This window comes from Palaemon carinicauda, chromosome 6 (assembly GCF_036898095.1).
Source record: "Palaemon carinicauda isolate YSFRI2023 chromosome 6, ASM3689809v2, whole genome shotgun sequence".
Taxonomy (NCBI): Eukaryota; Metazoa; Arthropoda; class Malacostraca; order Decapoda; family Palaemonidae; genus Palaemon; species Palaemon carinicauda.
The window spans coordinates 28,462,780-28,478,491 of NC_090730.1; the positions used below are offsets into that span (position 1 = coordinate 28,462,780).

Genomic DNA, 15,712 nt, shown 5'->3' on the forward strand with positions numbered 1-15,712 from the left:
AAAGTGTCAGCAGGAGCCTTGTCAATGACCGTATGTAACAGGCGTGTACCTTCCCTAGCGCGATCACCTCTCTGACTGCCTTCCGAGATTTTAATTTTTTTGTCTTTTTTTCGTAAAATTAACTATTAATTAAATAATAAACACAATTGAGTCTAAAAATTAGTTTATTTAAATATAATAACTAATCAGTATCTTTAGATTCCATCAAAGAGCAGTATAATTCACTACAACTTATATATCTTTTAATAACCATACAGAAAGGGGGGCGTGGCAGGTGTAAACGTCAGGGGCTCACGTCATGGTTGACATACGTCATTCTACGCCTAGTTGCCAGGTCTTAATTTCCGTTCTCGCCATAACCACAGAATTTAGATGACATTTCTCTATATAAAGTAAGACAATACTGCGGAGTAGATGCTTGAATCCATTTTTCTTAATTAGGTCGGTGTCTCAAACTCTGGTGGTTTCAGTTTCACATTAATCAGAAGCCTAGTTCATTAGTTATATTAAAAAAAGAGGGTGTCATGGTCCGTGAAATACACAGTAGTTTTTTAAAAAGAAAGATAAAAATAAGTATACATGGGTGAGAGTGGCAAATGGAAGAGTAGTAGAAAGGGCATTAATGGATTATGTGTTGATAACTAAAAGAATGTTTGGAAGATTGAAAGACGTGCACGTGTTTAGGGGTATGGCTAACGGCATGTCTGATCATTTTTTGGTGGAAGGAAAATTAGTCGTAGCAAAAGAGTGGGGGAATAGAGTAGGTGGATGTAAAAGGGAGCTAGTGAGGGTTGAAGAGCTAATAAAACCGGGGGTAAAAAGTAAATATCAGGAAAGGTTGAAAATGGCATATGACGAGGTGAGAGTAAGAGAAACTGGTAATTTAGAGGAGGAGTGGAAGTTAGCTAAAGAAAATTTTGTTGGGATTGCAAGTGATGTATGTGGCAAGAAGGTTGTTGGAGGCAGCATGAGGAAGGGCAGTGAATGGTGGAATGAAGGAGTGAAGGTAAAAGTGGAAGAGAAAAAGAGGGCTTTTGAAGAATGGCTGCAGAGTAATAGTATAGAGAAGTATGAAAAATATAGAGCAAAAGGTGGAAGAAAAGCGCAAGGTACGTGAGGCAAAGAGGGCAGCTGACCTGAGGTGGGGTCAGGGACTGGGTCAGTCATATGAAGAGAATAAGAAGTTTTGGAAAGAAGTGAAGAGAGTAAGGAAGGCCGGCGCAAGAATTGAAGAGACAGTGAAAGATGGAAATGGAAGGTTGTTAAAAGGAGAGGAGGCAAGGAAAAGGTGGGCGGAATATTTTGAAAGTTTGCTGAATGTTGAGGATGATAGGGAGGCAGATATAATTGCTGTTCCAGGTGTTGAGGTGCCAGTGATATGAGATGAGAATGAGAGAGAGATTACAATAGAGGAAATGAGGAGAGCACTAGATGAAATGAGAGTAGGAAAAGCATCTGGTATGGATGGTGTGCAAGCTGAGATGTTGAAGGAAGGGGGTGTGACTGTCCTTGAATGGTTGGTGAGATTGTTTAATGTGTGTTTTGTGTTGTCAATGGTACCAGTAGATTGGGTCTGTGCATGTATTGTACCACTATATAAGGGTAAGGGAGATGTGCATGAGTGTTGTAATTCAAGAGGTATTAGTTTGTTGAGTGTAGTTGGAAAAGTGTATGGTAGAGTACTGATTAATAGGATTAAGGATAAAACAGAGAATGCAATCTTGGAAGTACAGGGTGGTTTTAGAAGAGGTAGGGGTTGTATGAATCAGATTTTTACAGTTAGGCAGATATGCGAGAAATATTTAGCAAAAGGTAAGGAGGTGTATGTTGCGTTTATGGATCTGGAGAAAGCATATGATAGAGTTGATAGGGAAGCAATGTGGAATGTGATGAGGTTATATGGAGTTGGTGGAAGGTTGTTGCAAGCAGTGAAAAGTTTCTACAAAGGTAGTAAAGCATGTGTTAGAATAGGAAATGAAGTGAGCGATTGGTTTCCGGTGAGAGTGGGGCTGAGACAGGGATGTGTGATGTCGCCGTGGTTGTTTAACTTGTATGTTGATGGAGTGGTGAGAGAGGTGAATGCTCGAGTGCTTGGACGAGGATTAAAACTGGTAGGCGAGAATGATCATGAATAGGAGGTAAATCAGTTGTTGTTTGCGGATGATACTGTACTGGTAGCAGACACAGAAGAGAAGCTTCACCGACTAGTGACAGAATTTGGAAGGGTGTGTGAGAGAAGGAAGTTGAGAGTTAATGTGGGTAAGAGTAAGGTTATGAGATGTACGAGAAGGGAAGGTGGTGCAAGGTTGAATGTCATGTTGAATGGAGAGTTACTTGAGGAGGTGGATCAGTTTAAGTACTTGGGGTCTGTTGTTGCAGCAAATGGTGGAGTGGAAGCAGATGTACGTCAGAGAGTGAATGAAGGTTGCAAAGTGTTGGGGGCAGTTAAGGGAGTAGTAAAAAATAGAGGGTTGGGCATGAATGTAAAGAGAGTTCTATATGAGAAAGTTATTGTACCAACTGTGATGTATGGATCAGAGTTGTGGGGAATGAAAGTGATGGAGAGACAGAAATTGAATGTGTTTGAGATGAAGTGTCTGAGGAGTATGGCTGGTGTATCTCGAGTAGATAGGGTTAGGAACGAAGTGGTGAGGGTGAGAACGGGTGTAAGAAATGAGTTAGCGGCTAGAGTGGATATGAATGTGTTGAGGTGGTTTGGCCATGTTGACAGAATGGAAAATGGCTGTCTGCTAAAGAAGGTGATGAATGCAAGAGTTGATGGGAGAAGTACAAGAGGAAGGCCAAGGTTTGGGTGGATGGATGGTGTGAAGAAAGCTCTGGGTGATAGGAGGATAGATGTGAGAGAGGCAAGAGAGCGTTCTAGAAATAGGAATGAATGGCGAGCGATTGTGACGCAGTTCCGGTAGGCCCTGCTGCTTCCTCCGGTGCCTTAGATGACCGCGGAGGTAGCAGCAGTAGGGGACACAGCAGTATGAAGCTTCATCTGTGGTGGAAATGTGGGAGGTTGGGCTGTGGCACCCTAGCAGTACCAGCGGAACTCGGCTGAGTTCCTGGTTAGGCTGGAGGAACGTAGAGAGTAGAGGTCCCCTTTTTTGTTTTGCTTCTTGTTGTTGTCGGCTACCCCCCAATTGGGGGAAGTGCCTTTGGTATATGTATGTATGTACAAAAATTCAATGAAATACACTACTACAGTTTGCAGTAACAGAATACATTTATTGGTAAATTCTACCTAAGAAATGAAAATGTATAAGTTTAAACCTTCAAGTTTTATCATATTATATGATATATTATAAAAACAGGAAATATGACTCATGTGATAAGGTATTAATAATAAATTTGACCAGGAGAAAAGATAACCAGTAAAATACAAGAAAAAGGACTTTTTCATTTAAAAACTTGTTCCAATGTTGTACGAGCTCCGTTTACAAAATAAAAAATGTTTTACTTGGATGAAACTCCTCTAATGTTCATATGGCTCTTACTCAAATCTTTATAAACATCTGCCACATAATAAAACTTTCACATTCTCTCTTCTTGCAAAAAACGTCAAACCCTTTGGCTACCACCACCCCATTTGGTGGTTGATGGCCACTAACCAGTCGATGATATGACTCATTAACTTCCTCCTCTTCAGTTTCTCGCCAAGTAGTGTCTAAATAAGACATCATTTTGCCTAACAATTCAAAATTTAATTCATTCATTTAGAACTAATAAATCACAATGTGGTTTGAATTTTTCTTGGCTTTGTGTAACATAATCACAACTGACTGGTGGCTTCGGACCGTATTGTTGTGTTGATGCTTAAGGAGGAATATAGTTCACTCACATTCTCCCTTCTTTAGAAGTTATGTCAGCTGTTAGCAAACTGTTTTGATTACAAACATAAAGTAATTAACATTTAGTAACACCTTTAATAGTTGAATTGTTTGTGTTTGATTCAGTTAAATCTAGAGAAGACTGAGAATACTTGGGCTAACTGCTTGAGTCTGAAAATACTTGGGCTAACTGCTTGAGTCTGAAAATACTTGGGCTAACTGCTTGAGTCTCTCTTCATAGTTTACATATAAAATTTCCATTTTAACGTCGTTACTGAACTTGAAATATTTTATATTCTTTATTCATAACTTTTCATATACTGTATTTCATTTAATTGCTTTCCTCACTGGGGTATTTTTCCTTGTTGGATCCTTTGGGCTTATAGCATCCTTCTTCTCAAACTAGGGTTGTAGCTTAGTTAATAATAAAAATAATAATAATAATAATAATAATAATAATAATAATAATAATAATAATAATCAGTTCAGTTTTCTACTTCTTGTTACATTATCTTCGATAATTCCACAACCTTTCTGCTTTTTAGAACACTGAGTTCTGAGATAGTAAGTGATTGTGTCCACCTTTTTATACCTTTATTACGGCGTAAATATATAACAAAGACCATTTTCAATATAAATTCGGGAAGATAAAGGTTTATGTTTTGATTGGCAGTGAGCCCGGCCCAATTAAGAATATTAATTTACGTATTTTGCTCAGCCACTAGATGTGTCAGCGAATGGCTAGTACATATTCTTGCGAATGAATTCCTGGCTATAGAGGTAAAAAGTATATGGAAACTTATTTTGGTAATATATCTAATATACTTGATTTAAGTTTCGATACTTCTCTTTGGTCTAAGTCACTAGGATGATTCATTTTCACAGTTTCTGCAATTTTATAGACAAACTACTATGTGCTTGTCTCGAATCGAATGCAAGAAAATTTTCTCATTAAGTTCCAATTTACTGTGGAGACATTTTTTTGTTTTAAAACAAACTATAAAAAAAAACAGTTGTCCAACCTTGCTCATGAATAGTTGAATTTCTTAAACATTAGCCAATATAAACAAAATGTTATTTTCCTTAGTAAAATAAATTTTTGAATATACTTACCCGATGATCATGTAGCTGTCAACTCTGTTGCCCGACAGAAATCTAAGGTCGGGATACGCCAGCGATCGCTATACAGGTGGGGGTGTACACAACAGCGCCATCTGTGAGCAGGTACTCAAGTACTTCTTGTCAACAAGAACTCAATTTTCTCCTCGGTCCACTGGTTCTCTATGGGGAGGAAGGGAGGGTCCTTAAATTCATGATCATCGGGTAAGTATATTCAAAAATTTATTTTACTAAGGAAAATAACATTTTTCAATATTAATCTTACCCGATGATCATGTAGCTGATTCACACCCAGGGTGGTGGGTGGAGACCAGCATACATGTTAACATTAGAAGCTAAGTATCCCGTATCTTATTTTAGCAGTTATTCAAAATAACAAACATAAAATAAATAAGTACCTGGTAAGGAAGTCGACTTGAACCATTACTCTGCCTTTTTAAGTACGTCTTCCTTACTGAGCCTAGCGATCCTCTTAGGATGCTGAGCGACTCCTAGGTGCTGAAGTATGAAGGGCTGCAACCCATACTAAAGGACCTCATCACAACCTCTAATCTAGGCGCTTCTCAAGAAAGAATTTGACCACCCGCCAAATCAACCAGGATGCGGAAGGCTTCTTAGCCTTCCGGACAACCCAGAAATATTTCAAGAGAAAGATTAAAAAGGTTCTGGAATTAGGGAATTGTAGTGGTGGAGCCCCCACCACTACTGCACTCGTTGCTACGAATGGTCCCAGAGTGTAGCAGTTCTCGTAAAGAGACTGGACATTCTTAAGATAAAAGACGCGAACACTGATTAGCTTTTCCAAAAGGTTGCGTCGAATATATTTTGCAGAGATCTATTTTGTTTAAAGGTCACGGAAGTTGTGACAGCTCTAACTTCGTGTGTCCTTACCTTCAGCCAAGCTTGGTCTTCCTCATTCAGAAGGGAATGAGCTTCTCGTATTAACAGTCTGAAAATAATAGGATAAAGAATTCTCTGACATAGGCAAAGATGAATTCTTAACTGAACACCATAAAGCTTCAGACGGGCCTCGTAAAGGTTTTTAAAATAGAACTTAAGAGCTCTTACAGGACATAATACTCTTTCTAGTTCATTTCCAACCATACGATAAGTTTGGAATAACGAACGATATTGGTCAAGGCCGAGAAGGCAGCTCGTGTTTGGCTAGAAAACCAAGATGTAGAACATGTAGCCGTTTCGGATGAAAATCCGATGTTCTTGCTGAAGGCATGAATCTCACTGACTCTTTTAGCTGTGGTTAAGCATATCAGGAAAAGAGTCTTAAAGGTGAGATCTTTCAGGGAGGCTGATTGAAGTGGTTCGAACCTGTCTAACATAAGGAATCTTAGAACCACGTCTAAATTCCAACCAGGTGTAACCAAACGACGCTCCTTCGTGGTCTCAAAAGACTTAAGGAGGTCCTGTAGATCTTTATTGTTGGAAAGATCTAAGCCTCTGTGACGGAAGACTGATGCCAACATGCTTCTGTAACCCTTGAAAGTGGGAGCTGAAAGAGATCGCTCTTTCCTCAGATATAAGAGGAAGTCAGCTATTTGAGTTACAGAGGTACTGGTCGAGGATACGGATACTGACTTGCACCAGTTTAGGAAGATTTCCCACTTCGATTGGTAGACTCTAAGGGTGGATGTTCTCCTTGCTCTAACAATCGCTCTGGTTGCCTCCTTCGAAAAACCTCTAGTTCTCGAGAGTCTTTCGATACTCTGAAGGCAGTGAGACGAAGAGCGTGGAGGCCTTGGAGTACCTTCTTACGCGTGGCAGACGTAGCAGGTCCACCCTTAGGGGAAGAGTTCTGGGAACGTCTACTAGCCATCGAAGTACCTCGGTAAGTTATTCTCTTGCGGGCCAGAGGGAAGCAACTAGTGTCAACTTTGTCCCATCGTGAGAGGCGAACTTCTGCAGTACCTTGTTGACAATCTAGAACGGAGGGAATGCATATAGATCTAGATGAGACTAATCTAGTAGAAAGTCATCTAAAAGAACCACTGCTGGGTCCGGGATAGGTGAGCAAAGTATTGAGAGCCTCTTGGACATCGAGGTTGCGAAGAGATCTATGGTTGGCTGGCCCCAGGTGACCCAAAGTCTCTTGCATACATCTCTGTGGAGGGTCCAATATGTTGGAATTATTGACCCTTCCTACTGAGACAATCTGCTAAGACATTCAAGTTGCCTTGGAAGAAACTTGTTACTAGTGAAAAGTCTAGACCTGTTGAACAGGAGAGGAGGTCACTAGCGAACTCGCACCATGTCAGAGAGTAGGTCCCTCCTTGCTAGTAGATGAACATCAAAGCAGGGAGTTGTCCGTGTTGACCTCCACTACTTTGTCTTGAAGGAGAGACCTGAAGCTTTTCCAGGTCAGACGTACTGCCAGAAGCTTCTTGCAGTTAAAATGCATTGTCCTTTGACTCGAGTTCCATAATCCCGAGCATTCCCTACCGCCTAAGGTCGCACCCCAGCCTACGTCCGATGCGTCTGAGAAGAGAACGTGGTTGGGAGTCTGAACAGTCAGGGGAAGACCCTATAAAAGGTTGATAAAGTCCTTTCATCAGGTTAGACCAGACTTATCTTCCGGAAACCGGGATCGAGACCGCTTCTAGCGTCTTGTCCTTTTCCAGTGAAGAGCTAGATGAAACCGAAGAGGACGGAGGTGTAGTCTTCCAAGTGACACCAATTGAACCACGGATGACAGTGTCCTAACCAGACTCATCCACAGCCTGACAGGGCCGTATTCCTTCTTCAGCATCTTCTGGATGGATAGCAGGGCTGGGGGTTGATCGTCTTGTTCAGCCATGTCCTCATCAGAGGGTTCCTCATCCGAAACTGATGAGGAAATGGCAACGGAGTGGGCAACGTCTGACTCGCTGAATCCGGTCGCACTGGTGGATGCGTGACGGAGCCGGACACAAGATCATGGTACTGCTGCACAGTCTGTGAACTGTCAACCATGGGGATGCGAGGAAGTACAGCGACAACCCGAAACTGTCTAGACTGTCTGGGTAGTGCAGACAACCCCTTATCGGGTTGCTGAGGTTGCCACACTGCGTCACAACAAGTCACCTCTGCTGGTTGTTGAACGTCTTCCCAGTGACACACTGAACGTCCACAACCACCTCCGAGAGTAGCTTAACGTCAACGTGCGACTGGCAACCCACACTGGGTCGCACCGGTGGAGGAACCATCTCAACTGGCGGACGTGAGTAGGATACCTCAGCGTCAACAGGGCGTACAACCAACCGGTAGGAAGGTCGTTGGCAAGAAGGTTCTTCTCCGTAAAAAATCCTCTATCAAGGACTAAGCTTGGACTGCATGTCTTGCAACAAAGCCCAAGGTCTATGGGAGCAGGTGTGGCAACAGACGGGGTTAGCGACTGAAGCGGAACCATTTACCCTCCCTGGAAGCATGTTATGCTTTAATTAAAGTCCATAGGAGGCTAAGCAGCTTAAGGCTCCTCTCCAAATGACAGAGTCCTCAAGGGAATATCAGAAGGAGGGAGAACAGCACTTTCTCATCTACAGGAACCATGTCCGAGAAAAGCTAGGTTATCTCAGTGAGGGTTTCACTGGTGCAAAAGCAGCAGACCAGAAGGCAACGTTATGAAACTGCTTGACAGTCTGTGAACTGTCAAAAACTGAACTGTCAACCACAACAGGAGCGTGAGGACATACAGCACTGGTGTATTAGTAGCAGACCAGAAGGCAACGTCATGTAACTGTTTGACAGTCTGTGAGTTGGCAACAACCAAAGTTGTGTGGGGAAGCCTCAACTCCTGACTGACTAGTTTGCTGCGGGCGAGTGGCGGTAACCACAGTGTGTTGCGGAGGCTGACACATCGTGTCAAAACACGGCAGCTTGTGGTAGCTCACGCACGGCAACGGAGTGCTCCGTGTGTCTGTGGGAGTCATCATACATCTGGCAGGGTTGACTGTGCATGGGTGGAGGAGCTCTCACAACAAGAGTGTGGGAGCAGGAAGCCATGCCGGGCGCACAACCGTGGGAGGTGTAGGCCCACGGGTGCATCGTCAACCTTCTCCGCAGTCGGAGTGTGGGAGCTGGCAACAACAAAAGCAGAGTGTTGGTGCGTGGGAGGGACTGCCGTGGGTTGCGGAGCATGCCGTATGGGATGCGGAGCATGCCGCATGGGTTGCGGAGCATGCCGCATTGTGTCAAAACACGGCAGCTCTACAGCACCTTCCCACTGCTGATGCGGTAGCTCACGCATGGCAATGGAGGGTGCAGCATGAACATGCGTCTGGCAGGGTTGACTGCGCATCGGAGGTGGAGCTCTCACAGGTGGAGTGTGGGAGCAGGCAGCCGCAGTATCTGCTGAGCGCACAACCGTGGAAGGTTGTAGATTAACAGGTGCATTGTCAACCTTCCAGCACGATACTCCTGCCTGAAGGAGCAAGCTGAGACTGTATAGTCTGCAGCATGGACCACTAGGGTCTATGAAAGACGGCAACAAACGGAGCTACTGTCCGTTGTGACTGAGGGTCTAAAACAGCTGGTGCGGCAACAGACGGAGTTACTGCCTGTTGCGGTACCACCTTGCCTCTCTTGGGAGGTGTGCAGTCGTCGGATGACTGGAGCGAGTCCGAACTGACCCAGTGGCTACACCTAGGCCGTTGGACTTGCGCGGAAGGGACCGACTTGCACTAAAAAGCTGCAAGATTTGGTCCATGGTTTCTGCGAGAAACCTCTTCCGCAGACGAGGAATAAATGGGCTCTCTCGTCTTTGTGTGGGTGGGGTGATCACGTAGGCAACGTGTGTAGATACACCCGAAACCACGGAGGGAAACGTCTGTTCGTCGATCAAGACCTGTGGAACCCATAAGTCCTTCGACATTACTTCTCCCCTGGGCTTGGGACCTTGTAAGAGGTATCGGACTAGGTGAACAACTGGCACGAACAGACGAACCCTCGAACGCAACACTGTAACACTTTGCGCATATCACTTTATCACTTTTGATTTTCTGTTTGCACTTATTTCACTGAACTCGAAACTTTAAGTGATTTATACCTGAAACACGCAATCCTATCCTTCATTAAAAGGTAGTAATTGCGAAAACAGTTTTACAATGTAACAGAAAAACATAATGAAAGATAAAGAATTCAGTGGCTGGAAAAGAGACTAAACACTAGATCAAATAAACTACGTTTAAAATCTCTCACCGCATAAAGCCTGGGAACAAGAATAAAACTCTAGAAACGTTTTACCTTCTTCCCCTATAGCGACTAGGGAGAAGAGTAAAAAACGAGAACAACGTTTCCCGCTTGAACGAAACGTTTATTCTCCTCTCTCTCCCTCCGTCTCTATCTCTCTCTCTCTCTCTCTCTCTCTCTTGACTTAGAACCTGAGAGAAGAGCCCAATTATATATCGTTAAAACATATTATTTGTTAAAGGAAAAAAAAACTGAAAGGTTTCCCAAATAAAAAGTTCCTTTATTAGAATTAAAACCATTTAAGTTAAGAAAGAATGAACGAAACGCTAGAATCGGTTTACTCTTACTGCAACGTGAAACCGTGAAATACTCTCTCTCTATCGTAACGATAGAGCGCATGTTGAACGTTCTGAACGTCAACAACTGCGGAGACTAAACTAAACGTTAGTTCATCTTTGAAAACAGTACGAGACTATCAAAGAAATTCTTTCAAAAACATTAAAATTAAAATAGCATAAATTCTTAAAAGGAAATACGATATGACGGGCTAATGTTAATTAACTTCGGTTCCAAGTAAGGACCGCCTACTATTAGGAAAGGTCGCATATAAACAAACATAAAAAATAATTTTTATAAGTTTATAATAAATGGAAAGTTAATCGAAGAGGCCTATAAATGGCGGAGAGATATAAAATAAATCTATAACTTTGTTAAGCAAAATTACCAAAAACCTAAACACACTTCCGTCTAAGGGAAGGGTCGGTCATTTAAAAGTGAAAGAGAGTCTATACTCTCTTCGTCACCAACACTTCCGTCTAAGGGAAGGGTCGGCCATTTAAAAGTGAAAGAGAGTCCATACTCTCTTCGTCACCATAATTAAATCTATCCAAAACGAGTTCAAGTTTTGAAATGAAGATAAAACCCCTGCATAGCGAAAGCTCAAAACTGGAATAGTGTACTTCACCAAAAAGTTGTGAAAACAAATCCAGTTAGGGACGGCGTATTAGTAGGTCTTGCCGGTGGCACGACAGAGGAAAAATTGAGTTCTTGTTGACAAGAAGTACTTGAGTACCTGCTCACAGATGGCGCTGTTGTGTACACCCCCACCTGTATAGCGATCGCTGGCGTATCCCGACCTTAGATTTCTGTCGGGCAACAGAGTTGACAGCTACATGATCATCGGGTAAGATTAATATTGAAAAAGAAAAGACAAAGGTGCAGCACAGGTGAAGGAATAATTAGGTTTTCCTTCCATCGACGGTGTTACGGTGTTTCATTCCTGAGTAACGATATACATTTAAGTATATTGTCGTCACTAGTCTACACTTGCGAGGGAATAATCAGTAGGAATAAAAGAGTATATCAGAGGGTTACAGTACACAGAAACTGTCAGTCTGCTACAGCTATAGGGAAACTGAAAAACACTTGATAACATTACAATTGGAAAAAAACCAGAAGAAATTAAAACAACAGTTGAGGGCCCCTAAGTACATAATATGTACTATCTGACAGCTAATAAACTGAATGGTTACTCCGTGTGCTGGTGGGGAGGCAAGGCATCCCCACCCCCAGCCAATAACTACCAATACCTTGTTATAAACTCTTAACATCCAAGTTCCAGCTATGCTAAAAGCATACCCCTATTAAGGGACAAGGGTTTGTATCCGTGTAGGAACAAACATATTTTTCATATACAAACCCATTATCATAAGGTGAGGCTACCTCGTCTCTTGCTACCATTCTTTCAATCAAGGAATTTGAGCACACCGGTATGCAGAAAACAACTAAGGACACTTAACAGGAGCTAGGACTGTTGCAGATGTTCACTTCAAATATTTTATGAATGAGACGTGAGATCACCTCACAACAGATGATTCACTTATGATTAACTGGTTTGTGGATCAAAAATACGTTTGCATTATAAATATCACATTGCCTGGGTTTCACATTATTAATTAAGTTAATCAAGTCTGGAGTGTTCATTGTGGGCAATAATTATTGCTATCTTAACTATCTAACATAGTTGACTAATTACCAGGCAACTTATTTACTGCTTACATCAAAACCGAGGCCAAATGAATTTTCTGGGGAACCGATCTTAAAGAGATTACAGTGCAGAGCTGGTAATCCTGCATATTTTATGTAAATCTGTATCTTCTTCTCAATAGTGTTATGCTTGCAACAGAATGAGCATTTTTAATGTGTTATTTGGGATGACATCATTCTTTACATACATTACTGTACATTTTTCTTAACAAAAATGGACTTAGCATCAGATTTGCCTCTATAAGCAGGTGAGAGAAGTTGAATGAAAGTATCTTAGTGTGTGTCCATATTCTTTAATTGAAGATCATTCAATTATTATCTACTTCCTCAGCAAACATAACATACAGGATCTGTTTCACTACCAAACCAGCAGTTATCTGACCCACGATTACACATTATCAATAAAAACACCCATGCTTTAACAGTCTCTATCTGACAAAAATAAATAATTAGTATTTGATAATTAAGGTCACTTGAGTGTCTCATGCACCACTTACCGCTGGTTGAGTAGCAGTGCTACTGCTCCGTCTCTCAGAATTTTCTTTTTTACCACTTTGATGACTATCTATCATTTCCACCTCCATCAGCTCTTCTCCACCCAACTCAGAAATTTTGACACTAGAATTCATCTGGAAATTTCAGAATACAGTAAATGTTATAAATAAAAAACAAATAAGATAAAAATAGGATAAAAACTTCTACATCTGGCCATCATAATCTCTCAGGATATCTCTCAACAATTTACTTTAAACCTTATGATAAAGTACTGGATAGATCATATTCAGATGTGTATTAGATCCAGATAAGTCAAAAAAAAAGTCACTCTTAAATTAATGTGCACAAAATCTCAACAAAAAAAATCAAAACAAACCACACTGGGTGTAAAAGTCAACGCATCAAAGATGATTAGAGAATTGTGGAGACACAAAAGGTAAATAATATCGAATATTTAATCAGAAACCTAAAATAGAAAAGTCATGACCCATCAAGAGATACAATAGGCTATGATGGATAATGTGAACGGATTTTGACGTAGGAAAAATCTATTTTTGGGCTCAAGCCAGGTCGTCCTGATGGAAGGTCCTTCCAGTAGCTTCCTACAGTATAATATTTCTGAGAGTGATATTACAAGAGAATTACAGTCATGTATCACGAGGTTCTAACCCCCGGGACGACTATCCTAAGATATCGTGTATAATCAGGGACACATCCGTAGATAGCCATAGATAACTGCACCCGTAACAGACTTAACCCAGTCTAGGAAACTAGAGAGAAGGATAGGTGAGGAGCCCATTACATATCCTCTCCCCTCATGGTATTGTTCGTCACTGATGATGTCATTCCTTTCTATCGCAGCATCCTACATGTGCGTAGTTTTTTCGAGTGCGCTTTTTTAGAGTATTTCCACGCATGATTTCTTCCTCTTCGTCGTATAAGTTGAGTACCCTCTTCTTTTACAGTTTGAATTAGCTTTCACTGTCTTAGATCCCCTCGGAGAGTGGTATCCGACGTAGACCATACGCGTAGAATTTTCTCGAAGCAATGGTCGTAGTTTCTTGTTTACCCCGGTAGACGGCAGCACGTCGGAGGGACGCCATTGAGCGTCGCGTCGGTCAGTTCTCTGTTCTCATGCGCATCGTGTGGTTGTCCTCTGGTCGGTCCGTTATTAACAGTGCTTATTATCTTCCTTTTCTCAAGTTTCATTTTTGATTTAATGTATAATCACGGGTCCTACGAAGCTTGGTTTCAGTACAGGTATCAGTAGTGGTGAGAAAAGGTCTAGTGATCATGATGAAGAGAAAGAAAGTGAAGCAAAGAAAACTAAGACTGAATTGAGTTCAAGTGATGAAAATTGAAAAATGTTATTTTTATTACTAAAATAAATTTTTGAATATACTTACCCGATGATCATGTAGCTGTCAACTCTGTTGCCCGACAGAAATCTACGGTCGGGATACGCCAGCGATCGCTTATACAGGTGGGGGTGTACTCACCAGCGCCATCTGTGGTCAGGTACTCCAGTACTTCTTGTCAACAAGACCTCAATTTTCTCCTCGGTCCACTGGTTCTCTATGGGGAGGAAGGGCGGGTCATTTAAATCATGATCATCGGGTAAGTATATTCAAAAATTTATTTTAGTAATAAAAATAACATTTTTCAATATTAATCTTACCCGATGATCATGTAGCTGATTCACACCCAGGGTGGTGGGTGGAGACCAGTATACATGTTAACAAAGAAGCTAAGTATCCCGTATTTCATTTTTATTAGTTATTCAAAATAACAATAAAAAATAAATAAGTACCTGGTAAGGAAGTCGACTTGAACCATTACTCTGCCTTTAATAAGTACGTCTTCCTTACTGAGCGTAGCGGTCCTCTTAGGATGCTGAACGACTCTTAGGTGGCTAAAGTATAAAGGGCTGCAACCCATACTAAAGGACCTCATCATAACCTCTAACCTAGGCGCTTCTCAAGAAAGAATTGACCACCCGCCAAATCAACAAGGATGCGGAAGGCTTCTTAGCCGACCGTACAACCCAAAAACAACAATAAAAGCAATCAAGAGAAAGGTTAAAAAAGGTTATGGGATTATGGGAATGTAGTGGCTGAGCCCTCACCTACTACTGCACTCGCTGCTACGAATGGTCCCAGGGTGTAGCAGTTCTCGTAAAGAGACTGGACATCTTTGAGATAGAATGATGCGAACACTGACTTGCTTCTCCAATAGGTTGCATCCATAACACTCTGCAGAGAACGGTTCTGTTTGAAGGCCACTGAAGTAGCCACAGCTCTCACTTCATGTGTCCTTACCTTCAGTAAAGCACGGTCTTCTTCCTTCATATGAGAATGAGCTTCTCTAATCAGAAGCCTGATGTAGTAAGAAACTGCGTTCTTAGACATTGGTAGCGAAGGCTTCTTAACAGCACACCATAAGGCTTCTGATTGTCCTCGTAAAGGTTTTGACCTTTTCAGATAGTACCTAAGAGCTCTGACTGGGCAAAGTACTCTCTCCAGCTCGTTACCCACCAAGTTAGATAGGCTAGGGATCTCGAACGATTTAGGCCAAGGACGTGAAGGAAGCTCGTTTTTAGCCAAAAAACCGAGCTGCAAGGAACATGTAGCCGTTTCCGATGTGAAACCTATGTTCCTGCTGAAGGCGTGGATCTCACTTACTCTCTTAGCTGTTGCTAGGCATACTAGGAAAAGAATTTTTAATGTGAGGTCCTTGAAAGAGGCTGATTGGAGCGATTCAAATCTAGATGACATCAGGAACCTTAGGACCACGTCCAGATTCCAGCCTGGAGTGGACAACCGACGTTCCTTAGAGGTCTCAAAAGACCTAAGGATGTCCTGCAGATCTTTGTTGGAGGAAAGATCCAAGCCTCTGTGGCAGAAAACCGCTGCCAACATACTTCTATAACCCTTGATCGTAGGAGCTGATAGGGATCTAACGTTCCTTAGATGTAACAGGAAGTCAGCAATCTGGGTTACAGTGGTATTGGTTGAGGAAACTGCATTGGCCTTGCACCA

At 41.9% G+C, this 15,712-nt stretch overlaps 1 protein-coding gene across 3 annotated transcripts in view; it reads right to left on the reverse strand.

Annotated features, from left to right (window-relative positions):
- LOC137642535 (general transcription factor 3C polypeptide 3) overlaps window positions 1-15,712 on the reverse strand; it is a 139,986-nt gene that overhangs the window by 104,027 nt on the left and 20,247 nt on the right. For all 3 annotated transcript variants that reach the window (XM_068375169.1, XM_068375170.1, XM_068375168.1), the window contains exon 3: window positions 12,677-12,808. In XM_068375169.1, the coding sequence (XP_068231270.1) occupies window positions 12,677-12,808 (132 nt within the window). The remainder of the gene's footprint in view (window positions 1-12,676; window positions 12,809-15,712) is intronic.